The sequence below is a fragment of the Eurosta solidaginis genome, chromosome 3 (genome assembly GCF_040869045.1).
Source record: "Eurosta solidaginis isolate ZX-2024a chromosome 3, ASM4086904v1, whole genome shotgun sequence".
Classification (NCBI taxonomy): domain Eukaryota; kingdom Metazoa; phylum Arthropoda; class Insecta; order Diptera; family Tephritidae; genus Eurosta; species Eurosta solidaginis.
In genome coordinates this window covers 74,940,469-74,967,853 of record NC_090321.1, presented here as the reverse complement: position 1 = coordinate 74,967,853, position 27,385 = coordinate 74,940,469, and the positions used below count along the sequence as shown (strand labels likewise).

Sequence of the window (27,385 nt, the reverse complement as noted above, 5' to 3'; positions counted from 1 at the left end):
ACATTCAATCATGTCAGTCACCAAACCAGCCGAGTTGCTACAGTTTCAAAAAATCAAGGAAAAAATCTGTCGTTTAAAGGCGGACGTGTGGTTTCTATCCAGATGCAAAAGCCGAAAAGTGATACCAAAATTTATTGATCTCTCGTTTAAGTGCAAAACAAAGTGCCCGGTGGGAAAATTGTCTATTGAGAAAGCGAAATTTTATTGGTTAAGTCAAGCCCTAAAGCGAAAACACGCCCAGTTGTTTTCCTGCGAGGTACTTGCTTACAAACTACACAAGTTTTTATCATCCAAGCTTGCGTCTGTAATCTGGGGTTATTTATTAACCAAGTTAAGTGCAAAACTAGACCGTGTTTCTCGACAACAAATGAAAACAAAGAGATTCAAGTTACGAAAACTGAAGGTAACAAAAACGCCCAAGTTATCATCTAGCAAATTCATACCTGATCTCATCATCAATAAGTCGGATGTGACTCTTCATGAAAATGAAATTGAACTTTTGAATAAAGGTCTGAATTTTGCGTTACCACATAAATCCTCACCTATGCAGGACATAATAGTTGACTCTGAGTTGGCTGTCGGAAGATTAAAACCCGAGGAAGCTGAAAACTTACGGTACAATATAAAACAAGCTTTAACATCAAAATCGTTTCCAAATAATCGTAGACAGTGTAGTAAGTTGCATGACGCAGTAAAATCGCTAAACCAAAAAAAACGTTTATATAACAAAATCGGAGAAGGGCAACTGTGTAGTTGTAATGAACCAAGACGACTAATGGTATAAGCGCACTTATTAAAGAAGGAAACTACGTGAGAGTAAATAATCCCCTTCCAAAAATGAAGAGACAAGCTACGGAACATCGAAAAAAGTATGCCCAGTTGTTCGGCCGTCAGTGGGATATCAAAATGCACAAATCCTATGTACGAGTCCCCTGTTTATACGGTCTATATAAGGCGCATAAACCTGGAAATAAATTTCGCCCTATTATCTCTGGATATACTTCCCCTATTTCCAACATTGCAAGACGACTGAGTGATTATTTCAACAAACTTAAGAGTTTCGATAATTTTTCGATAAAAGACTCATTAGAACTGATTACAAAAATTAAAGATGTTCGGTTAAATTCGAATGAACGTTTTGCGTCATTCGATATCATTTCTTACTTCTCAAGCGTACCAAAAAACGGGGCCTTGGACGCACTACACATTTGGCTCGACAGACAAAACTTAAATCCGTCGGTCTCCAGTGCTTTATTTGATCTAACAGTTTTATGCGTTAATCAATCATTTTTCCAATTCAGAGGTGTATTCTACGAGCAAATCGATGGCTTACCAATAGGGTTAAATATAAGCCCCTTTTTATGCAATTTATTTATGAATACTATCGAAGAACAATTGGCTCAGAGCTCATTGTTCCCACGGGTATACTATCGCTATGTCGATGATTGTGTAGTAATTATTGAGAAAGACAAAATCAATAGCACGCTTGACTCATTCAATTCGATAAATAGTAAAATTCAGTTCACATATGAATCTGAGGTAAATAATGAGCTGCCTTTTCTTGATTTAAACCTAATACATGGTACTGATGGAGTTATCGAGTTCGATATTTATCGAAAACCTTCATCGACTGAGCGTTTCATCCCCATAGAATCGAACCACTACTACTCCCACGAGTTAGCAGCTTTTAATTCCATGACTCATCGTCTTGTACATAAAAGCAAAAGAGAAAAAAGAGAATGCAGCTCGTTTTTCGATACAGTGGGTAAAAAAGATAAACAAGTTTTTTGTAGCAAAACTTATGATACGCATTATTTCAAAGATATTAAAAGATTGTTTAATAAAGTAAACGTAAACGTTGCGCCTAAAAATAAATCTAAATTGAAATCGTTGCTTAAATCGACGAAGGACAAGTGTGACAGTTTGGATAAACCGGGGGTTTATTCCGTCACGTGCTCACAAATGAATGACGATGGAACGGTATGCGGCGCGAAATATATAGGCCAATCGAGTCGCACTGTACGAATTAGGATGAATGAACATCTCAAATACATCAAAAATATTGATCCAAGGAGTGGAATCGCGGAGCACGCTTTATTGAACAAGCATGTATTAAGTGAAGAGGACTGTAAATTAATTGTATCAGAATCCAATATAAATAAATTAAATATTTTAGAATCACTACACATCTATGTTAATAAAAATATTGCAGTTAATCGTGATAGTGGCCCATTGTACTCTAGTCTTTTTTCAGCCTTGCATTAAATTTTCTGTTTTACTTTTTATTGTTGTTTCGTTGCCTATGCGCATTCTCTTATTGCTCTTTTTTGTACTGTATGATATTATAATATTGGAAATTATTTGTTTATTATTGTTAAGTATTGCTAGGCTTTATTTGTCATCTGATGGACAATGGTTAGTTGACACAAACAATTGAAGAAGGCACCACGCGAGTGTCGAAACAATTTGTATTGTTTTTCAGACCAATTCTAAATATTCTCGCGGAATTTTGTTCTCGCGGATTTTTTTATTCCCGCGGAAAAATTCTTCCAATTCTGTTCTCCTAGGGAGAACAATAATTGGGGAATAGGAATTTCGAATTTTCGAAGTCAGCTGTTTTGTCAATTTAAATTTCATTGAACATTTCTTATTTTGTTTAAAAAATTTAAAAGTTTAATTATTGTTGCAAATTTGTTGGAAATTAAGAAATAAAATATAAACATTGCACATTATTTATTGCATTTCATGTGGTATTCACTGAAATGAGTAATGAATTGGTCCCACAGCAACATCAACAGCGGAACATAAGAAGAAGACGGCCGCATAACACAAATCTGCCGGAGTTGCCTGCTTTCATTCAGCAAAGCAATTTTCTGGCGGCCAAGTTGAGTTGAATTCGTCCTTCATCATATGCCAAAATCTATTTAAGCCTTATTAAAAAATCCTTGCGCAATTTCTGGATGGCTGCATCAAATTTGTATACCAAGAGCTCTACCGTTGCTTATGATATACTTTTCGACTTAAAATAAAGAATATTGTGGTTGTAGTTGTTGTTGTATTAACAGTGAGAATATTGTGGTAGAATATAAATACATCTTTTAGCACAAATTTGTACAAATAAGTGTTCTTTCTTAAAATAACCAATTTCCTTTAACTATTTTGATGCATTCCCTTTAATTTAACAAGTGAAAAAACTCCTATGAAATGGCAGAGAAATCTCCCTCTCCCTCACATTCATAATACCTACTTTTCTCCCATAACCGATTTCCGCTTTTTCGAACATTGTTCAGAATAGGAGGAAAGGGAGAAGTGAAAAAACTCACAAGGAATTTTTATTTAGAATACGAGGAATGGGAGAAGGGAGAAAACTCGCACGGAATTTTCGTTTAGAATTGGGCTGTTTGTAATTTAAGTTACAAAATAAAAATTATTATTTAAGTGACATTAAGGTGTGTGTTTTTTATTTTTTAGTATAAAATAAATGAGGCGATTGTTAATAAACAAATTGCTTATAATGTTAACGAATTTAAAAGTGTTTGCATTTCGGCCAAGATAGGGTAGTACGTTATTACATTCCTAGCAGAAAATATAAATAAAATATGTACATATGTTTATCTTATTTTAAGTTAAACCTATCCAAATAGCAAAAAATCAATATATTTAGTTTTTGCCGCGTAACAACGTAAGCCGGGTACACAGCCAGCATTTTTTTGATAATTTTGATCAAAAAATTTTTAATTTAAAAGCATTTTCTGTTCGAAAATTAATGTATCGTCGGGAGAAAAATTTACCCTAAATGTGATTATTCTTGAATAATCATTTATGATTCATATTTCGAAACGCTTTTTATTCATAATTAATATCATTGTAAAATTGAACTTTAATTGTTTTAGACTAATTTTTGACTGCTTTTCACAGTCATTTTCTAATCATATTCGTGAACATATTTCAATCGTTTTGGTTGAGATTTTGAATAATTTTTGAATGCGTTTATCATGCATTTATTCCTCATATCTCATTCAAAATAAGATACTATATAGTAATCTTATTTTATCAGGGGAAGAAAGCATGCGGAAGTGAGCTATTTGAACCACAGGTCAGTCGCAAAGAAACTTAACTACCACATCCAACATCAGCTATTATCGTCAACATCTTAAAATACGATACGATACGGGATGTTGAACCGTATCCAGGTATGTCAAGAGAATCTCACTTTCCTGGGGCTAAAATAGTTCCCAACCCTTATGTTATCCAACCATTATGTATTTTCTAGGAAGCCGAAGGTGGAGAAATAGTTTGGGTAAATCTTCGGTTACGAGCAGCATTTACATTATTTCTTGTCTTGAAGAATATCTTTTGTATAAATAATAAAATTAGTATATATTTATACCATAAAAATTATTCCAAAAAGTGATCGAAAAATGCTTTTCAGTTTTTGATCGTCAAAAGTATTCATATTTGATTATTTCTTTTGTTCAATTGTATGATAACTCATTATTTAGTCAGAAGGAGTAATCAAATTGTATATGTAGGGAAATTAAAAATTTAATCGCCCAAATGCTGAGTGGGTATTTGCTAGTATAAAATAAAGCATGTATAAATCTAGGCAATTTACAAGGCCTTCTATTAGCCGTATGTGCTATGCTTTAATCAATTTTTTTATTGGAAACCGTGGAAACAACTGAAATCATAACATTTTACATGAAACAACACTCTTGTGAATTGCTCAATTATTTAAAATATATAATGCTTGTTTATTTCTCAAAATAAACAGTTGTTGGCTTTGGAATTGCCACCTTGGAGAAGATTTTTTCTCAACTCCACCTTAAATCGGGGCATATGGGAACAGATGGGAATGAAAAAGCGGATGAGCTAGCTAAAAAGGGCGCATCCTCGAAGCTTTCTCCGTAGACGTCCCAATTAGACTGGGCGAGATTAAGCGAAGGCGAGAGGTGCACATGATCGACCAAGCGGGAAAGGCGTGGGTTCAAGCGCGGGGCTGTAAAGTGTGGAAATTATCTGTAGGTATTACATCCTTAGACCAACAAAGTTGCTTCTATCATTGAAGAGGGACTGTAGACTCATGACGGGTATTCTGACTGGAGACTGCCTTCTGGCGTCACATGCCTTTAAATTATGCTTGGTCAGTGATAGCAGATGTAGGAAGTGCGGATTGGAGGAGGAAACGATCGAGTACGTTCTGTGCTCGTGCCCTGCACTTTTCAGGCTAAGCTCCAGCTAGTTAGGAGTGATACAGCTGTCAGATCTAGAAGCAGCAAGTGGCTTAAGTCCTAGCAAGCTTCTAGTATTTGCCAATAGGACGGAGTTATTTTATAACATAGGTCCTGTTTTTTTGATAGGGTTTTTTCAGTTTGGTCGTTAAAACAAAACACTACGTACTCAATCAGTCTATTTGAGGTCCTCATGAACCTGGCCGGTTCAACCTAACCTAACCTAAGCACCATAAATCGATATCCAATTTACGATATCAACTTCAGAAATGTACAATACTATTTTTGAATTATTTTTCAAGTTTGAAGAATTATCTATCAGTGGGATCAAACTTTCCAGCCATTATATCAAATTTCAAAAAAAAAAAAATGTACCAGATATTCATTGGAGAAATATCAATTTCTCAAAATCTATCCAAGGCTGGAGAATGATGATGTTGGAGATCTCAAAGGTTGGATAGTGATTGGAGAATGATATGGGATATCAACACGAGAACTATCTGGTTAAAGAATAACTAGAAAATAATGTTGGATATCAACTTCAGAACTTTGGTTGTTGGGTAAGCAAAATACAGCTGTTGGCTTGTCTATAAATTATCTAGATAATAAAAAAATGACTGTTGCCGTACAAAAAAGCCTACCCCAAAGGCGGTCTTATCTGTGTCTGAAAATTTGCTATATAGTTTAACTAGAGTTTAAATTTGACTAGAGGTTAAGCAAACTTAGTTTAAGCTTAGCTCAACTGACTACTGAAAACCGGGCCTTAATCCTGAGATTTTGACAAGAAGAAGTTTGATATTTCCTTCAAAATCGTTTTGAGCATTTTTGAGTTCTGAAATCGTAGATTGATCGAATGTCAGATAACCAAGTTACAACATAAAAACATTTTTGGCTCTTTTTGCAAAGATTTATGGGCGGACTTTTGCAATTTTTAAAATAAGTATCCGTCTATTGTTCATAAATATATTTATATACATACTTTTGATTATGCCTGCGTATGTCCGATGCTTTTTATAGAACTCTTGTAAAAGTTCTGGTTTGTCTGCAACTTGTAGCCATTCCATAGCATATCTCTTCCATATATCATAACTTGCATCACGACGAGCCTCTGCAGATACTTGAACTTTATTTACAGTTTCCAATTGACTTATCATACCGACGGCTTTTGAGAACATATCGTCAAAATTAGATTTTAAATGTGGCGTTTTACTAAGACGCTTTAAACTAGGCAACTTGTCTAACTCATTGAAAGCATCTTCTTCATTCCATATAGGATTATACAATCCATTCAGCTGTTCCAATTGTAAAAATTTTTGAAGTTTTAAATGTGGTTCACAATAAGGTAACTTAATTTCTTCAATGCAGTTTTCCATGAGATTCAATGATTTAAGTGTACGTATATTTCCTAATTTGCATACTTGATCAAAATCCATAATCTTTGTACGATGCAAATCTAATTCTCTATAATAGAATTCAAGTATATGTACATTAATGTTTGAATATTCGATTTTCATAATGATTTCACAAATACCTTAAACTTTTGAATATCTCTTTACAGTTAACTTCCCTTAACTCACTTATAGAATTTTCCTGGAGTGCCAAAACTTGTATATGAGGCCATAATTTCGCAGTCTGCATTACATCGGTCCAGTCCTTGTATCCACAATTACGCAAATTAATACATTGCACATTTCTAAAAGCCGGCTCCAATTCATTAATTTGTACGTCTGTTGGCAATACAAAGCGGTTGGAGCTATAATGAATTTCAATACACATTTTTTAATATATATGCTTTTTTTTACATATGCACATAAACTTTATATGAACTGCTAAGTGCAGTAATTTATATACACTTATGGAATTTTTGCGGAAAAAATTAAAAAAAAAAAAAAAAAAAAAAAAAGAAAAAATTAGTACTGCTAAATTTTAGTATGCATTATACTCAGTTGCAACTGAAATGTGTCTCTCCATTTTATCTCTACACTATTCTCCATTTATATGACCAAAAAGTTTGTGTGTCCACGATTCATCGCAATCGATTCAACTATAGGTTATACACTATGACCCACAGAGGTGCGTGTCTCCGCTATTAAGCACAACCCGTTTTTTAGCCAGTTATCTATCCACTGCCGCGAGACTTCAATAATTGCCGCTATATGGATCTCATAAATTATTGAAGATTTAACTTACACCGATTTCACACAGAAACTTAATGGCATCACAATGAGCTCTGTGAAGTTGGCACCTACTTGGGCGAATAATTAAAAAAACCATATCTCATTCGTTTGTCCAGAAAAAATTTTCGTTTGTCCACCTTTTGTTAAAAAGTTATTTCAAAAAAAAAAAAACAAAAATTGTGTGTGAAGTTGGCACCTCCATTTGCGAGTATTTAAAAAAACTAAATGCCATTCGTTTGTCCATCGTTTGTCCAGGACAAATTTGCGTTTGCCCACCTTTTGTTAAAAAGTTATTTAAAAAAAAAAAAAAATTGTGTGTGAAGTTGGCACCTCCATTTGCGAGTATTTAAAAAAACCAAATGCCATTCGTTTGTCCACGTTTGTCCAGGAACATTTTTCGTTTGTCCACCTTTTGTTAAAAAGTTATAACAAAAATATTTTTTTTTCGAAAAAACCCAAACAATTTTTTGTTTCGCTTTATTGTGCTAAATCGTATGTTAGTCGTTTGCCCATCGTTTGCCCATGTTTGTCCAGGAAAAATTTTCGTTTGTCCACCTTTCTTAAAAAAGTTATTTCAAAAAAACAAAAATCGTGTGTGACGTTGGCACCTCCATTTACGAGTAATTAAAAAAACCAAATGGCATTCGTTTGTCCACGTTTGTCCAGGAAAATTTTTCGTTTGTCCACCTTTTGTTAAAAAGTTATAACAAAAATATTTTTTTTCTCGAAAAAACCCCATATTTTTTTTCGCTTTATTGTGCTAAATCGTATGTCCGTCGTTTGCCTATCGTTTGTCCATGTTTGTCCAGGAAAATTTTTCGTTTGTCCACCTTTTGTTAAAAAGTTATTTCAAAAAAACAAAAATCGTGTGTGAAGTTGGCACCTCCATTTGCGAGTACAGTGTACTCTCTCCTAAACGGACACCTAAGAGACTGCCAAATTTGTCCTCTTATGAGAGGTGTCCGCTTATGAGAAAAGTATTATTGATGAATGTTTAAACAGTTTTATTTCCAAATCAAGAATATTAATACATACAAATAAGACTGAGTTAGGAGGTTCATAAAGCTTTGTTCATAAATTAAAGAATAAAGTTTTGTGTACAAAATATTCAAAATAATTTAAAAAAGTCAGAAATTTTCGCTTGGCGAGTTTTTCCTTTAATTTCAATATCTTGAAGATGTAGTTGAATATCTGTTAGTAGTTCAACACCCCTAAGGTCGCTGTGATGTAAAGAAAAATCCTTTAGTTTTTTTATAGCTAAGTAAGCCTCTTTATAAGAAGTAATCTTGTCAGCAATATCATTTTCTATTTCATCTTCAGACGAGATGAACATTTCAGTATTGATATTTTCCACGTCTTCATCATTAATAGAGATTTCATTATCTAAATTAACATAGTCTTCCACGCCAATTTGGATTTCGCTCTGAACTCGATTAATAACTCTAGAGAACTGGGCAAGTGCTGATAAAGGAAGCTCATCTTCTGCAGTCCACCCGCTTTCATCATTGGACAAATCGGTTTTCACAAACCCAGCTTTAATAAAACAATTTTGTATTGTCTGTGGACTCACTTGTTCCCACGGCTTGTGTATAAAATAAACAACGTCTAACAAATTTATTGATTTTGATAATTCCATAGCAGAATTTGAATCTTCCATTCGTACCAAAATATGTTTTAAAAATAACGATTTGTACATAAGTTTAAAGTTTTTTATAACACCTTCATCAAGCGGCTGACAAAATGCTGTTGTATTTGCTGGGAGAAAAATTAATGGGAAGCTGCATTATCTAGAAATAACACGACGTTTCGTTCTTGAAGTTGCATTTTTCTATCGAACTGCTCGAGAAAATCTGTCATCAAATCAGATGTCATCCAAGCCTATTTGTTTGACCGCCATGTAAGTGGTAAATTGTTAAAATTAATGTTGCGAAACGCTCTAGGCCTTGCAGATTTTGCAATAACAAAAAGGCGTTCTTTTTCTCATATTGACGCAGTGTAAAATCGTGAGTCTATCTTTAGCCAGTTTTCCACCCGTGCATTTTTCACCTTTTAATGCAAATGTTTTATCGGGTAATGCTCGGAAGAATAAGCCAGTCTCATCAGCATTAGAAATATTTCATATCCTTCAACTTTTGACGTCATCTTGGTTTACACTACCGGCTTCTCCAGAAATTGTACGGAAAGTTACGTTGTGACGTTTTTTCAACCTTTCCAACGGATGATGCACTAAAATCGTCGTAATTTAGTCTCACTGCAATTTCTTTAGCTTTGCTCCTTATAAGTGTGCCTGACAGAGAAATGCTCTTATTTCGAGCCTTCACAAACCATTCGTAGCACAAATTTATCAATATTAAGGCCTTTGGGCTTCAGCAGACTGCTTTTTCTCTCCGGATTGACGTCAGTGTCCCAAAAACTTAAAATTTGATCTTTGTTTTTCATAACGCTAGCAGCTTACGTTTTGCTGATCTTACATTTCTTTGCCAACTCTCGTACAGTTAGTTTTTCTTTCTTATGAATTTCAATGACATTAACTTTGTCTTTAATACTCAACACTACTTTAGGCATTGCGATTCACGTACGTACACACACAAGAAGATACTAACTACGTGTATGCAATAGGTACATACATTTTTATGTTTTTTACTGTATTGAAAACAGGTTCTTCGTATTTAGGGGATTCCCCTACATCCATGCACGTATTAGTGAATAAGCAACAGCCGTACGAATATGGTAAAGAGTAAATGAAAAAAAAGGGTTGTAAGCTGTCCGGTTATGGGAAATTAAAAAGCCCTTTGGGGTAAAAAGCAAGTGTCCGCGTCCTGTTATGGGAGGGTTGTCCGCTCAAAAGGGAAAACCTTAAAAAATGCTTACGGATTTTTTTGGTACTGAAAAAATTGTCCGTTTATGAGAGGTGTCCGCTTAAGAGAGGTGTCCGTTAGGAGAGAGTACACTGTAATTAAAAAAAAACAAATGCCATTCGTTTGTCCAGGAAAAATTTTCGTTTGTCCACTTTTTGTTAAAAAGTTATTTCAAAAAAAAACAAAAACCGGATTTGAAGTTGGCACCTCCATTTACGAGTAATTAAAAAACCAAAAGCCATTCGTTTGCCCATCGTTTGTCCAGGAAAAATTTTCGTTTGTCCACCTTTTGTTAAAAAGTTATAACAAAAATATTTTTTTTTTCTCGAAAAAACCCCAAATTGTATGTCCATCGTTTGCCCATCGTTTGTCCATGTTTGTCCACCTTTTTTAAAAAGTTATTTCAAAAAAACAAAAATCGTGTGTGAAGTTGGCACCTCCATTTGCGAGTAATTAAAAAATCCAAATGCCATTCGTTTGTCCACGTTTGTACAGGAAAAATTTTCGTTTGCCCACCTTTTGTTAAAAAGTTATAACAAAAATATTTTTTTTCTCGAAAAAACCCCAAATTTTTTTCGCTTTATTGTATGTATGTCCGTCGTTTGCCCATCGTTTGTTCATGTTTGTCCAGGAAAATTTTTCGTTTGTCCACCTTTTGTTAAAACGTTATTTCAAAAAAACAAAAATCGTGTGTGAAGTTGGCACCTCCATTTGCGAGTAATTAAAAAAACCAAATGCCATTCCTTTGTCCACGTTTGTCCTGGAAAATTTTCGTTTGCCCACCTTTTGTTAAAAAGTTATAACAAAAATATTTTTTTTTTCGAAAAAGCCCCAAATTTTTTTTCGCTTTATTGTGCTAAATCGTATGTCCGTCGTTTGCCCATCGTTTGTCCAGGAAAATTCTTCGTTTGTCCACCTTTTGTTAAAAAGTTATTTCAAAAAAACAAAAATCGTGTGTGAATTTGGCACCTCCATTTACTAGTAATTAAAAAAACCAAATGCCATTCGTTTGTCCATGTTTGTCCAGGAAAAATTTTCGCTTGTTCACCTTTTGTTAAAAAGTTATAACAAAATTTTTTTTTTTTTCGAAAAAACCCCAAATTTTTTTTTGCGCTTTATTGAGCTAAATCGTATGTCCGTCGTTTGCCCATCGTTTGTCCATTTTTGTCCAGGAAAATTTTTCGTTTGTCCACCTTTTGTTAAAAAGTTATTTCAAAAAAAAAAAAAACAAAAATCGTGTGTGAAGTTGGCATCTCCATTTACGAGTAATTAAAAAAACCAAATGCCATTCGTTTGTCCACGTTTGTCTTGGAAAAATTTTCGTTTGCCCACCTTTTGTTAAAAAGTTATAACAAAAATATTTTTTTGTTCGAAAAAACCCCAAATTTTTTTTCGCTTTATTGTATGTATGTCCGTCGTTTGCCCATAGTTTGTCCATGTTTGTCCAGGAAAATTTTTCGTTTGTCCACCTTTTGTTAAAAAGTTATTTCAAAAAAAAAAAAAAAACAAAAATCGTGTGTGAAGTTGGCACCTCCATTTACGAGTAATTAAAAAAACCAAATGCCATTCGTTTGTCCACGTTTGTCCAGGAAACATTTTCGTTTGCCCACCTTTTGTTAAAAAGTTATAACAAAAATATTTTTTTTCTCGAAAAAACCCCAAATTTTTTTTTCGCTTTATTGTATGTATGTCCGTCGTTTGCCCATCGGTTGTCCATGTTTGTCCAGGAAAATTTTTCGATTGTCCACCTTTTGTTAAAAAGTTATTTCAAAAAAACAAAAATCGTGTGTGAACTTGGCATCTCCATTTACGAGTAATTAAAAAAACCAAATGCCATTCGTTTGTCCACGTTCGTCCTGGAAAAATTTTCGTTTGCCCACCTTTTGTTAAAAAGTTATAACAAAAAATTTTTTTTTCTCGAAAAAACCCCAAATTTTTTTTCGCTTTATTGTGCTAAATCGTATGTCCGTCGTTTGCCCATCGTTTGTCTACGTTTGTCCAGGAAAAATTTTCGTTTGTCCACCTTTTGTTAAAAAGTTATTTCAAAAAAACAAAAATCGTGTGTGAATTTGGCACCTCCATTTACTAGTAATTAAAAAAACCAAATGCCATTCATTTGTCCATCGTTTGTCCATGTTTGTCCAGGAAAAATTTTCGTTTGTTCACCTTTTGTTAAAAAGTTATAACAAAAATTTTTTTTTTCGAAAAAACCCCAAATTTTTTTTTGCGCTTTATTGAGCTAAATCGTATGTCCGTCGTTTGCCCATCGTTCGTCCATTTTTTCCAGGAAAATTTTTCGTTTGTCCACCTTTTGTTAAAAAGTTATAACAAAAATATTTTTTTCTCGAAAAAACCCAAAAAAAAAAAAAAACAAAAATCGTGTGTGAAGTTGGCACCTCCATTTGCGAGTAATTAAAAAACCAAATGACATTCGTTTGTCCATCGTTTGTCCACGTTTGTCCAGGAAAAATTTTTGTTTGCCCACCTTTTGTTAAAAAGTTATAACAAAAATATTTTTTTTTTCTCGAAAAAACCCCAAATTTTTTTTCGCTTTATTGTATGTATGTTCGTCGTTTGCCCATCGTTTATACATGTTTGTCCAGGAAAATTTTTCGTTTGTCCACCTTTTGTTAAAAAGTTATTTAAAAAAAAAAAACAAAAATCGTGTGTGAAGTTGGCACCTCCATTTACGAGTAATTAAAAAACCAAATGCCATTCGTTTGTCCACGTTTGTCCAGGAAAAATTTTCGTTTGCCCACCTTTTGTTAAAAAGTTGTAACAAAAATATTTTTTTTCTCGAAAAAAACCCCAAATTTTTTGTTTCGCTTTATTGTGCTAAATCGTATGTCCGTCGTTTGCCCATCGTATGTCCATGTTTGTCCACCTTTTGTTAACAATTTTTTTCAAAAAAACAAAAATCGTGTGTGAAGTTGGCACCTCCATTTGCGAGTAATTAAAAAAAACAAATGCCATTCGTTTTTCCAGGAAAAATTTTCGTTTGTCCACCTTTTGTTAAAAAGTTATTTAAAAAAAAAAAACAAAAATCGTGTGTGAAGTTGGCACCTCCATTTACGAGTAATTAAAAAAACCAAATGCCATTCGTTTGGCCACGTTGTCCAGGAAACATTTTCGTTTGCCCACCTTTTGTTAAAAAGTTATAACAAAAATATTTTTTTTCTTGAAATAAACCCAAACTTTTTTTTTGCTTTATTGTGCTAAATCGTATGTCCGTCGTTTGCCTATCGTTTGTCCAGGAAAATTTTTCCCAAATTTTTTTTTCCCCTTTATTGTGCTAAATCTAAATCGTATGTCCGTCGTTTGCCCATCGTTTGTCCATGTTTGTCCAGGAAAATTTTTCGTTTGTCCCACCTTTTGTTAAAAAGTTATTTCAAAAAAAACAAAAATCGTGTGTGAAGTTGGCACCTCCATTTGCGAGTAATTAAAAAACCAAATGCCATTCGTTTGTCCAGGAAAAATTTTCGTTTGTCCACCTTTTGTTAAAAAGTTATAACAAAAATATTTTTTTTTTCGAAAAAACCCCAACATTTTTTTTCGCTTTATTGTGCTAAATCGTATGTCCGTCGTTTGAACATCGTTTGTCCACATTTGTCGAGGAAAAATTTTCGTTTGTCCACCTTTTGTTAAAAAGTTATAACAAAAACATTTTTTTTTTCGAAAAAACCCCAAAAATTTTTTTTTCGCTTTATTGTGCTAAATCGTATTTCCGTTGTTTGCCCATCGTTTGTCCATGTTTGTCCACCTTTTGTTAAAAAGTTATTTCAAAAAAACAAAAATCGTGTGTGAAGTTGGCACCTCCATTTGCGAGTAATTCAAAAAACCAAATGCCATTCGTTTGTCCATCGTCTGTCCACGTTTGTCCAGGAAAAATTTTTGTTTGCCCACCTTTTGTTAAAAAGTTATAACAAAAATATTTTTTTTTCTCGAAAAAACCCCAAATTTGTTTTCGCTTTATTGTATGTATGTTCGTCGTTTGCCCATCGTTTATACATGTTTGTCCAGGAAAATTTTTCGTTTGTCCACCTTTTGTTAAAAAGTTATTTCAAAAAAACAAAAATCGTGTGTGAAGTTGGCACCTCCATTTACGAGTAATTAAAAAACCAAATGCCATTCGTTTGTCCACGTTTGTCCAGGAAAAATTTTCGTTTGCCCACCTTTTGTTAAAAAGTTTAACAAAAATATTTTTTTTCTCGAAAAAACCCCAAATTTTTGTTTCGCTTTATTGTGCTAAATCGTATGTCCGTCGTTTGCCCATCGTATGTCCATGTTTGTCCAGGAAAATTTTTCGATTGTCCACCTTTTGTTAAAAAGTTATTTCAAAAAAACAAAAATCGTGTGTGAAGTTGGCACCTCCATTTGCGAGTAATTAAAAAAAACAAATGCCATTCGTTTTCCCAGGAAAAATTTTCGTTTGTCCACCTTTTGTTAAAAAGTTATTTCAAAAAAAAAAAAAAAAAAAAAATCGTGTGTGAAGTTGGCACCTCCATTTACGAGTAATTAAAAAACCAAATGCCATTCGTTTGTCCACGTTTGTCCAGGAAACATTTTCGTTTGCCCACCTTTTGTTAAAAAGTTATAACAAAAACATTTTTTTTCTCGAAAAAACCCCAAACTTTTTTTTCGCTTTATTGTGCTAAATCGTATGTCCGTCGTTTGCCCATCGTTTGTCCAGGAAAATTTTTCGTTTGTCCACCTTTTGTTAAAAAGTTATAACAAAAACATTTTTTTTCCAAAAAACCCAAATTTTTTTTCCCCTTTATTGTGCTAAATCTAAATCGTATGTCCGTCGTTTGCCCATCGTTTGTCCATGTTTGTCCAGGAAAATTTTTCGTTTGTCCCACCTTTTGTTAAAAAGTTATTTCAAAAAAACAAAAATAGTGTGTGAAGTTGGCACCTCCATTTACGAGTAATTAAAAAAATCAAATGCCATTCGTTTGTCCATCGTTTGTCCACGTTTGTCCTGAAAAAATTTTCGTTTGTCCACCTTGTGTTAAAAAGTTATAACAAAAACATTTTTTTTCCAAAAAACCCAAATTTTTTTTCCCCTTTATTGTGCTAAATCTAAATCGTATGTCCGTCGTTTGCCCATCGTTTGTCCATGTTTGTCCAGGAAAATTTTTCGTTTGTCCCACCTTTTGTTAAAAAGTTTTTTCAAAAAAACAAAAATCGTGTGTGAAGTTGGCACCTCCATTTACGAGTAATTAAAAAAATCAAATGCCATTCGTTTGTCCATCGTTTGTCCACGTTTGTCCTGAAAAAATTTTCGTTTGTCCACCTTGTGTTAAAAAGTTATAACAAAAATATTTTTTTTCTCGAAAAAACCCCAAATTTTTTTTTCGCTTTATTGTGCTAAATCGTATGTCCGTCGTTTGCCCATCGTTTGTCCACATTTGTCCAGGAAAAATTTTCGTTTGTCCACCTTTTGTTAAAAAGTTATAACAAAAACATTTTTTTTCCAAAAAACCCAAATTTTTTTTCCCCTTTATTGTGCTAAATCTAAATCGTATGTCCGTCGTTTGCCCATCGTTTGTCCATGTTTGTCCAGGAAAATTTTTCGTTTGTCCCACCTTTTGTTAAAAAGTTATTTCAAAAAAACAAAAATAGTGTGTGAAGTTGGCACCTCCATTTGCGAGTAATTAAAAAACCAAATGCCATTCGTTTGTCCAGGAAAAATTTTCGTTTGTCCACCTTTTGTTAAAAAGTTATAACAAAAATATTTTTTTTTCGAAAAAACCCCAACATTTTTTTTCGCTTTATTGTGCTAAATCGTATTTCCGTTGTTTGCCCATCGTTTGTCCATGTTTGTCCACCTTTTGTTAAAAAGTTATTTCAAAAAAGCAAAAATCGTATGTCCGTCGTTTGCCCATCGTTTGTCCATGTTTGTCCACCTTTTGTTAAAAAGTTATTTAAAAAAAAAAAAACAAAAATCGTGTGTGAAGTTGGCACCTCCATTTGCGAGTAATTAAGAAAACCAAATGCCATTCGTTTGCCCAGGAAAAATTTTTGTTTGTCCACCTTTTGTTAAAAAGTTATTTCAAAAAAACAAAAATCGTGTGAAGTTGGCACCTCCATTTACTAGTAATCAAAAAAACCAAATGCCATTCGTTTGTCCACGTTTGTCCAGGAAAAATTTTCGTTTGCCCACCTTTTGTTCAAAAGTTATAACAAAAATATTTTTTTCTCGAAAAAACCCCAAATCGTATGTCCGTCGTTTGCCCATCGTATGTCCATGTTTGTCCACCTTTTGTTAAAAATTTTTTTCAAAAAAAAAACAAAAATCGTGTGTGAAGTTGGCACCTCCATTTGCGAGTAATTAAAAAAACCAAATGCCATTCGTTTGTCCAGGAAAAAATTTCGTTTGTCCACCTTTTGTTAAAAAGTTATTTCAAAAAAAAAAAAAAAAATCGTGTGTGAAGTTGGCACCTCCATTTACGAGTAATTAAAAAAATCAAATGCCATTCGTTTGTCCACGTTTGTCCAGAAACAATTTTCGTTTGTCCACCTTTTGTTAAAAAGTTATAACAAAAACATTTTTTTTCCAAAAAACCCCAAAAATTTTTTCCCTTTATTGTGCTAAATCTAAATCGTATGTCCGTCGTTTGTCCATCGTTTGTCCATGTTTGTCCAGGAAAATTTTTCGTTTGTCCACCTTTTGTTAAAAAGTTATAACAAAAATTTTTTTTTTTCGAAAAAACCCCAACATTTTTTTTTCGCTTTATTGTGCTAGATCTAAATCGTATGTCCGTCGTTTCTCCATCGTTTGTCCACGTTTGTCCAGGCAACATTTTCGTTTGTCCACCTTTTGTTAAAAAGTTATAACAAAAATATTTTTTTTTCGAAAAAAACCCCAAATTTTTTTTTTTCGCTTTATTGTGCTAAATCTAAATCGTATGTCCGTCGTTTGCCCATCGTTTGTCCATGTTTGTCCAGGAAAATTTTTCGTTTGTCCACCTTTTGTTAAAAAGTTATTTCAAAAAAACAAAAATCGTGTGTGAAGTTGGCACCTCCATTTGCGAGTAATTAAAAAACCAAATGCCATTCGTTTGTCCAGGAAAAATTTTCGTTTGTCCACCTTTTGTTAAAAAGTTATAACAAAAATATTTTTTTCTCGAAAAAACCCCAAATCGTATGTCCGTCGTTTGCCCATCGTTTGTCCATGTTTGTCAAAAGGTGGTAAAAAGTTATTTAAAAAAAAAAAAACAAAAATCGTGTGTGAAGTTGGCACCTCCATTTGCGAGTAATTAAGAAAACCAAATGCCATTCGTTTGTCCAGGAAAAATTTTTGTTTGTCCACGTTTTGTTAAAAAGTTATTTCAAAAAAACAAAAATCGTGTGAAGTTGGCACCTCCATTTACTAGTAATCAAAAAAAACCAAATGCCATTCGTTTGTCCACGTTTGTCCAGGAAAAATTTTCGTTTGCCCACCTTTTGTTCAAAAGTTATAACAAAAATATTTTTTTCTCGAAAAAACCCCAAATCGTATGTCCGTCGTTTGCCTATCGTTTGTCCATGTTTGTCCACCTTTTGTTAAAAAGTTATTTAAAAAAAAAAAAAAAAAAAAATCGTGTGTGAAGTTGGCACCTCCATTTGCGAGTAATTAAGAAAACCAAATGCCATTCGTTTGTCCAGGAAAAATTTTTGTTTGTCCACCTTTTGTTAAAAAGTTATTTCAAATAAACAAAAATCGTGTGTGAAGTTGGCACCTCCATTTACTAGTAATTAAAAAAACCAAATGCCATTCGTTTGTCCACGTTTGTCCAGGAAAAAATTTCGTTTGCCCACCTTTTGTTAAAAAGTTATAACAAAAATATTTTTTTTCTCGAAAAAACCCCAAATCGTATGTCCGTCGTTTGCCCATCGTTTGTCGATGTTTGTCCACCTTTTGTAAAAAAGTTATTTCAAAAAAACAAAAATCGTGTGTGAAGTTGGCACCTCCGTTTGCGAGTAATTAAAAAAACCAAATGCCATTCGTTTATCCAGGAAAAATTTTCGTTTGCCCACCTTTTGTTAAAAAGTTATAACAAAAATATTTTTTTTCTCGAAAAAACCCCAAATTTTTTTTCGCTTTATTGTATGTATGTCCGTCGTTTGCCCATCGTTTGTCCATGTTTGTCCAGGAAAATTTTTCGTTTGTCCACCTTTTGTTAAAAAGTTATTTCAAAAAAACAAAAATCGTGTGTGAAGTTGGCACCTCCATTTGCGAGTAATTAAAAAATTCAAATGCCATTCGTTTGTCCACGTTTGTCCAGGAAAAATTTTCGTTTGCCCACCTTTTGTTAAAAACTTATAACAAAAATATTTTTTTTCTCGAAAAAAACCGCAAATTTTTTTCGCTTTATTATATGTATGTCCGTCGTTTGCCCATCGTTTGTCCATGTTTGTCCAGGAAAATTTTTCGTTTGTCCACCTTTTGTTAAAAAGTTATTTCAAAAAAACAAAAATCGTGTGTGAAGTTGGCACCTCCATTTGCGAGTAATTAAAAAATCCAAATGCCATTCGTTTGTCCACGTTTGTCCAGGAAACATTTTCGTTTGCCCACCTTTTGTTAAAAAATTATAACAAAAATATTTTTTTTCTCGAAAAAACCCCAAATTTTTTTCGCTTTATTGTATGTATGTCCGTCGTTTGCCCATCGTTTGTCCATGTTTGTCCAGGAAAATTTTTCGTTTGTCCACCTTTTGTTAAAACGTTATTTCAAAAAAACAAAAATCGTGTGTGAAGTTGGCACCTCCATTTGCGAGTAATTAAAAAAACCAAATGCCATTCGTTTGTCCACGTTTGTCCTGGAAAATTTTTCGTTTGTCCACCTTTTGTTAAAAAGTTATTTCAAAAAAACAAAAATCGTGTGTGAAGTTGGCACCTCCATTTGCGAGTAATTAAAAAAACCAAATGCCATTCCTTTGTCCACGTTTGTCCTGGAAAAATTTTCGTTTGCCCACCTTTTGTTAAAAAGTTATAACAAAAATATTTTTTTTCTCGAAAAAGCCCCAAATTTTTTTTCGCTTTATTGTGCTAAATCGTATGTCCGTCGTTTGCCCATCGTTTGTCCAGGAAAATTTTTCGTTTGCCCACCTTTTGTTAAAAAGTTATAACAAAAATATTTTTTTTCTCGAAAAAACCCCAAATTTTTTTTCGCTTTATTGTATGTATGTCCGTCGTTTGCCCATCGTTTGTCCATGTTTGTCCAGGAAAATTTTTCGTTTGTCCACCTTTTGTTAAAAAGTTATTTCAAAAAAACAAAAATCGTGTGTGAAGTTGGCACCTCCATTTGCGAGTAATTAAAAAATTCAAATGCCATTCGTTTATCCACGTTTGTCCAGGAAAAATTTTCGTTTGCCCACCTTTTGTTAAAAAGTTATAACAAAAATATTTTTTTTCTCGAAAAAACCGCAAATTTTTTTCGCTTTATTGTATGTATGTATGTCCATCGTTTGCCCATCGTTTGTCCATGTTTGTCCAGGAAAATTTTTCGTTTGTCCACCTTTTGTTAAAAAGTTATTTCAAAAAAACAAAAATCGTGTGTGAAGTTGGCACCTCCATTTGCGAGTAATTAAAAAATCCAAATGCCATTCGTTTGTCCACGTTTGTACAGGAAAAATTTTCGTTTGCCCACCTTTTGTTAAAAAGTTATAACAAAAATATTTTTTTTCTCGAAAAAACCCCAAATTTTTTTCGCTTTATTGTATGTATGTCCGTCGTTTGCCCATCGTTTGTCCATGTTTGTCCAGGAAAATTTTTCGTTTGTCCACCTTTTGTTAAAACGTTATTTCAAAAAAACAAAAATCGTGTGTGAAGTTGGCACCTCCATTTGCGAGTAATTAAAAAAACCAAATGCCATTCGTTTGTCCACGTTTGTCCTGGAAAATTTTTCGTTTGTCCACCTTTTGTTAAAAAGTTATTTCAAAAAAACAAAAATCGTGTGTGAAGTTGGCACCTCCATTTGCGAGTAATTAAAAAAACCAAATGCCATTCCTTTGTCCACGTTTGTCCTGGAAAAATTTTCGTTTGCCCACCTTTTGTTAAAAAGTTATAACAAAAATATTTTTTTTCTCGAAAAAGCCCCAAATTTTTTTTCGCTTTATTGTGCTAAATCGTATGTCCGTCGTTTGCCCATCGTTTGTCCAGGAAAATTTTTCGTTTGTCCACCTTTTGTTAAAAAGTTATTTCAAAAAAACAAAAATCGTGTGTGAATTTGGCACCTCCATTTACTAGTAATTAAAAAAACCAAATGCCATTCGTTTGTCCATGTTTGTCCAGGAAAAATTTTCGTTTGTTCACCTTTTGTTAAAAAGTTATAACAAAATTTTTTTTTTTTTTCGAAAAAACCCCAAATTTTTTTTTGCGCTTTATTGAGCTAAATCGTATGTCCGTCGTTTGCCCATCGTTTGTCCATTTTTGTCCAGGAAAATTTTTCGTTTGTCCACCTTTTGTTAAAAAGTTATTTCAAATAAAAAAAAAACAAAAATCGTGTGTGAAGTTGGCATCTCCATTTACGAGTAATTAAAAAAACCAAATGCCATTCGTTTGTCCACGTTTGTCTTGGAAAAATTTTCGTTTGCCCACCTTTTGTTAAAAAGTTATAACAAAAATATTTTTTTGTTCGAAAAAACCCCAAATTTTTTTTCGCTTTATTGTATGTATGTCCGTCGTTTGCCCATAGTTTGTCCATGTTTGTCCAGGAAAATTTTTCGTTTGTCCACCTTTTGTTAAAAAGTTATTTCAAAAAAAAAAAAAAAACAAAAATCGTGTGTGAAGTTGGCACCTCCATTTACGAGTAATTAAAAAAACCAAATGCCATTCGTTTGTCCACGTTTGTCCAGGAAACATTTTCGTTTGCCCACCTTTTGTTAAAAAATTATAACAAAAATATTTTTTTTCTCGAAAAAACCCCAAATTTTTTTTTCGCTTTATTGTATGTATGTCCGTCGTTTGCCCATCGGTTGTCCATGTTTGTCCAGGAAAATTTTTCGTTTGTCCACCTTTTGTTAAAAAGTTATTTCAAAAAAACAAAAATCGTGTGTGAACTTGGCATCTCCATTTACGAGTAATTAAAAAAACCAAATGCCATTCGTTTGTCCACGTTCGTCCTGGAAAAATTTTCGTTTGCCCACCTTTTGTTAAAAAGTTATAACAAAAAATTTTTTTTTCTCGAAAAAACCCCAAATTTTTTTTCGCTTTATTGTGCTAAATCGTATGTCCGTCGTTTGCCCATCGTTTGTCTACGTTTGTCCAGGAAATTTTTTCGTTTGTCCACCTTTTGTTAAAAAGTTATTTCAAAAAAACAAAAATCGTGTGTGAATTTGGCACCTCCATTTACTAGTAATTAAAAAAACCAAATGCCATTCATTTGTCCATCGTTTGTCCATGTTTGTCCAGGAAAAATTTTCGTTTGTTCACCTTTTGTTAAAAAGTTATAACAAAAATTTATTTTTTCGAAAAAACCCCAAATTTTTTTTTGCGCTTTATTGAGCTAAATCGTATGTCCGTCGTTTGCCCATCGTTCGTCCATTTTTTCCAGGAAAATTTTTCGTTTGTCCACCTTTTGTTAAAAAGTTATAACAAAAATATTTTTTTCTCGAAAAAACCCAAAAAAAAAAAAACAAAAATCGTGTGTGAAGTTGGCACCTCCATTTGCGAGTAATTAAAAAACCAAATGACATTCGTTTGTCCATCGTTTGTCCACGTTTGTCCAGGAAAAATTTTTGTTTGCCCACCTTTTGTTAAGAAGTTATAACAAAAATATTTTTTTTTCTCGAAAAAACCCCAAATTTTTTGTTTCGCTTTATTGTGCTAAATCGTATGTCCGTCGTTTGCCCATCGTATGTCCATGTTTGTCCACCTTTTGTTAACAATTTTTTTCAAAAAAACAAAAATCGTGTGTGAAGTTGGCACCTCCATTTACGAGTAATTAAAAAACCAAATGCCATTCGTTTGTCCACGTTTGTCCAGGAAAAATTTTCGTTTGCCCGCCTTTTGTTAAAAAGTTGTAACAAAAATATTTTTTTTCTCGAAAAAACCCCAAATTTTTTGTTTCGCTTTATTGTGCTAAATCGTATGTCCGTCGTTTGCCCATCGTATGTCCATGTTTGTCCACCTTTTGTTAACAATTTTTTTCAAAAAAATAAAAATCGTGTGTGAAGTTGTCACCTCCATTTGCGAGTAATTAAAAAAAACAAATGCCATTCGTTTTTCCAGGAAAAATTTTCGTTTGTCCACCTTTTGTTAAAAAGTTATTTAAAAAAAAAAAACAAAAATCGTGTGTGAAGTTGGCACCTCCATTTACGAGTAATTAAAAAAACCAAATGCCATTCGTTTGGCCACGTTTGTCCAGGAAACATTTTCGTTTGCCCAACTTTTGTTAAAAAGTTATAACAAAAATATTTTTTTTCTTGAAATAAACCCAAATTTTTTTTTGCTTTATTGTGCTAAATCGTATGTCCGTCGTTTGCCCATCGTTTGTCCAGGAAAATTTTTCCCAAATTTTTTTTTTCCCTTTATTGTGCTAAATCTAAATCGTATGTCCGTCGTTTGCCCATCGTTTGTCCATGTTTGTCCAGGAAAATTTTTCGTTTGTCCCACCTTTTGTTAAAAAGTTATTTCAAAAAAACAAAAATCGTCTGTGAAGTTGGCACCTCCATTTGCGAGTAATTAAAAAACCAAATGCCATTCGTTTGTCCAGGAAAAATTTTCGTTTGTCCACCTTTTGTTAAAAAGTTATAACAAAAATATTTTTTTTTTCGAAAAAACCCCAACATTTTTTTTCGCTTTATTGTGCTAAATCGTATGTCCGTCGTTTGAACATCGTTTGTCCACATTTGTCGAGGAAAAATTTTCGTTTGTCCACCTTTTGTTAAAAAGTTATAACAAAAACATTTTTTTTTTTCGAAAAAACCCCAAAATTTTTTTTTTCGCTTTATTGTGCTAAATCGTATTTCCGTTGTTTGCCCATCGTTTGTCCATGTTTGTCCACCTTTTGTTAAAAAATTATTTCAAAAAAACAAAAATCGTGTGTGAAGTTGGCACCTCCATTTGCGAGTAATTCAAAAAACCAAATGCCATTCGTTTGTCCATCGTCTGTCCACGTTTGTCCAGGAAAAATTTTTGTTTGCCCACCTTTTGTTAAAAAGTTATAACAAAAATATTTTTTTTTCTCGAAAAAACCCCAAATTTGTTTTCGCTTTATTGTATGTATGTTCGTCGTTTGCCCATCGTTTATACATGTTTGTCCAGGAAAATTTTTCGTTTGTCCACCTTTTGTTAAAAAGTTATTTCAAAAAAACAAAAATCGTGTGTGAAGTTGGCACCTCCATTTACGAGTAATTAAAAAACCAAATGCCATTCGTTTGTCCACGTTTGTCCAGGAAAAATTTTCGTTTGCCCACCTTTTGTTAAAAAGTTGTAACAAAAATATTTTTTTTCTCGAAAAAACCCCAAATTTTTGTTTCGCTTTATTGTGCTAAATCGTATGTCCGTCGTTTGCCCATCGTATGTCCATGTTTGTCCACCTTTTGTTAACAATTTTTTTCAAAAAAACAAAAATCGTGTGTGAAGTTGGCACCTCCATTTGCGAGTAATTAAAAAAAACAAATGCCATTCGTTTTCCCAGGAAAAATTTTCGTTTGTCCACCTTTTGTTAAAAAGTTATTTAAAACAAAAAAAAAAAAAAAAAATCGTGTGTGAAGTTGGCACCTCCATTTACGAGTAATTAAAAAAACCAAATGCCATTCGTTTGGCCACGTTTGTCCAGGAAACATTTTCGTTTGCCCACCTTTTGTTAAAAAGTTATAACAAAAACATTTTTTTTCTCGAAAAAACCCCAAACTTTTTTTTCGCTTTATTGTGCTAAATCGTATGTCCGTCGTTTGCCCATCGTTTGTCCAGGAAAATTTTTCGTTTGTCCACCTTTTGTTAAAAAGTTTTTTCAAAAAAACAAAAATCGTGTGTGAAGTTGGCACCTCCATTTACGAGTAATTAAAAAAATCAAATGCCATTCGTTTGTCCATCGTTTGTCCACGTTTGTCCTGAAAAAATTTTCGTTTGTCCACCTTTTGTTAAAAAGTTATAACAAAAATATTTTTTTTCTCGAAAAAACCCCAAATTTTTTTTTTCGCTTTATTGTGCTAAATCGTATGTCCGTCGTTTGCCCATCGTTTGTCCACATTTGTCCAGGAAAAATTTTCGTTTGTCCACCTTTTGTTAAAAAGTTATAACAAAAACATTTTTTTTCCAAAAAACCCCAAATTTTTTTTCCCCTTTATTGTGCTAAATCTAAATCGTATGTCCGTCGTTTGCCCATCGTTTGTCCATGTTTGTCCAGGAAAATTTTTCGTTTGTCCCACCTTTTGTTAAAAAGTTATTTCAAAAAAACAAAAATAGTGTGTGAAGTTGGCACCTCCATTTGCGAGTAATTAAAAAACCAAATGCCATTCGTTTGTCCAGGAAAAATTTTCGTTTGTCCACCTTTTGTTAAAAAGTTATAACAAAAATATTTTTTTTTCGAAAAAACCCCAACATTTTTTTTCGCTTTATTGTGCTAAATCGTATGTCCGTCGTTTGACCATCGTTTGTCCCAGGGATGCACCTTAACGTTAAGCTAATCGTTTATCAAAAAATTTCCACCGTTTCCGTTGAAACACTTCGAAATATTATCGATAAAGAAATTATCAAGATAAATTGTATCTCGTTTTTAACCGAAACGAAAAGCTTTCGTTAACGTTAAAAACGGTAACAAAAACGTGATACTTTATGTTTGAATTGTGCTGGCAATGCTATAGCCATGATGAAGCCGTAAGGTGGCAACAGCGAGCGGACATACACACACAAACTCCATGTAATTTGTTTGTGTAATTCGTTGGTGGTAATGTCAAAATACTCTGAGAAATGTTCGTACTGTCAAAATTCATGAGAAAAGTTGCAATCAGCTTGGCTAATGCTTTCACCTTTAATGACTCCGCCATCAATCAGCTTTGTCAGCATAGCTTGAAATTAATAATCAACATAAACGATTTGATTTCGTTTTGATATGGCAGAAAACGAAACGAAATCATTTCGTTAATTTGACGTTCTTAACGTTAATAAACGAAACTAAATGACTTTGTTTCGTTTATTAACGTTAATTATCGTAACGAAATGATATCGGTTCGTTGGTTAAGCATGCCTGGTTTGTCCACATTTGTCGAGGAAAAATTTTCGTTTGTCCACCTTTTGTTAAAAAGTTATAACAAAAACATTTTTTTTTTCGGAAAAACCCCAAAAATTTTTTTTTTCGCTTTATTGTGCTAAATCGTATTTCCGTTGTTTGCCCATCGTTTGTCCATGTTTGTCCACTTTTTGTTAAAAAGTTATTTCAAAAAAGCAAAAATCGTGTGTGAAGTTGGCACCTCCATTTGCGAGTAATTCAAAAAACCAGATGCCATTCGTTTGTCCATCGTCTGTCCACGTTTGTCCAGGAAAAATTTTTGTTTGCCCACCTTTTGTTAAAAAGTTATAACAAAAATATTTTTTTTTCTCGAAAAAACCCCAAATTTTTTTTCGCTTTATTGTATGTATGTTCGTCGTTTGCCCATCGTTTATACATGTTTGTCCAGGAAAATTTTTCGTTTGTCCACCTTTTGTTAAAAAGTTATTTCAAAAAAACAAAAATCGTGTGTGAAGTTGGCACCTCCATTTACGAGTAATTAAAAAACCAAATGCCATTCGTTTGTCCACGTTTGTCCAGGAAAAATTTTCGCTTGCCCACCTTTTGTTAAAAAGTTGTAACAAAAATATTTTTTTTCTCGAAAAACCCCAAATTTTTGTTTCGCTTTATTGTGCTAAATCGTATGTCCGTCGTTTGCCCATCGTATGTCCATGTTTGTCCACCTTTTGTTAAAAATTTTTTTCAAAAAAACAAAAATCGTGTGTGAAGTTGGCACCTCCATTTGCGAGTAATTAAAAAAACCAAATGCCATTCGTTTGTCCAGGAAGAATTTTCGTTTGTCCACCTTTTGTTAAAAAGTTATTTAAAAAAAAAACAAAAATCGTGTGAAGTTGGCACCTCCATTTACTAGTAATCAAAAAAACCAAATGCCATTCGTTTGTCCACGTTTGTCCAGGAAAAATTTTCGTTTGTCCACCTTTTGTTAAAAGTTATAACAAAAACATTTTTTTTTTTTTTCGAAAAAACCCCAAAAATTTTTTTTTTCGCTTTATTGTGCTAAATCGTATTTCCGTTGTTTGCCCATCGTTTGTCCATGTTTGTCCACCTTTTGTTAAAAAGTTATTTCAAAAAAACAAAAATCGTGTGTGAAGTTGGCACCTCCATTTACGAGTAATTAAAAAACCAAATGCCATTCGTTTGTCCACGTTTGTCCAGGAAAAATTTTCGTTTGCCCACCTTTTGTTAAAAAGTTGTAACAAAAATATTTTTTTTCTCGAAAAAACCCCAAATTTTTTGTTTCGCTTTATTGTGCTAAATCGTATGTCCGTCGTTTGCCCATCGTATGTCCATGTTTGTCCACCTTTTGTTAACAATTTTTTTCAAAAAAATAAAAATCGTGTGTGAAGTTGGCACCTCCATTTGCGAGTAATTAAAAAAAACAAATGCCATTCGTTTTTCCAGGAAAAATTTTCGTTTGTCCACCTTTTGTTAAAAAGTTATTTAAAAAAAAAAAACAAAAATCGTGTGTGAAGTTGGCACCTCCATTTACGAGTAATTAAAAAAACCAAATGCCATTCGTTTGGCCACGTTTGTCCAGGAAACATTTTCGTTTGCCCACCTTTTGTTAAAAAGTTATAACAAAAATATTTTTTTTCTTGAAATAAACCCAAATTTTTTTTTGCTTTATTGTGCTAAATCGTATGTCCGTCGTTTGCCCATCGTTTGTCCAGGAAAATTTTTCCCAAATTTTTTTTTTCCCTTTATTGTGCTAAATCTAAATCGTATGTCCGTCGTTTGCCCATCGTTTGTCCATGTTTGTCCAGGAAAATTTTTCGTTTGTCCCACCTTTTGTTAAAAAGTTATTTCAAAAAAACAAAAATCGTGTGTGAAGTTGGCACCTCCATTTGCGAGTAATTAAAAAACCAAATGCCATTCGTTTGTCCAGGAAAAATTTTCGTTTGT

At 33.1% G+C, this 27,385-nt stretch overlaps 1 protein-coding gene across 1 annotated transcript in view; it reads right to left on the bottom strand.

Annotated features, from left to right (window-relative positions):
* Tbce (Tubulin-binding cofactor E) overlaps window positions 1–27,385 on the bottom strand; it is a 165,027-nt gene that overhangs the window by 16,673 nt on the left and 120,969 nt on the right. Inside the window, exons 4-5 of the mRNA XM_067772355.1 lie at window positions 6,763–6,984; window positions 6,211–6,692 (exon numbers count right to left, since the gene is read on the bottom strand). Coding sequence (XP_067628456.1) covers window positions 6,211–6,692; window positions 6,763–6,984 — 704 coding nt within the window. The remainder of the gene's footprint in view (window positions 1–6,210; window positions 6,693–6,762; window positions 6,985–27,385) is intronic.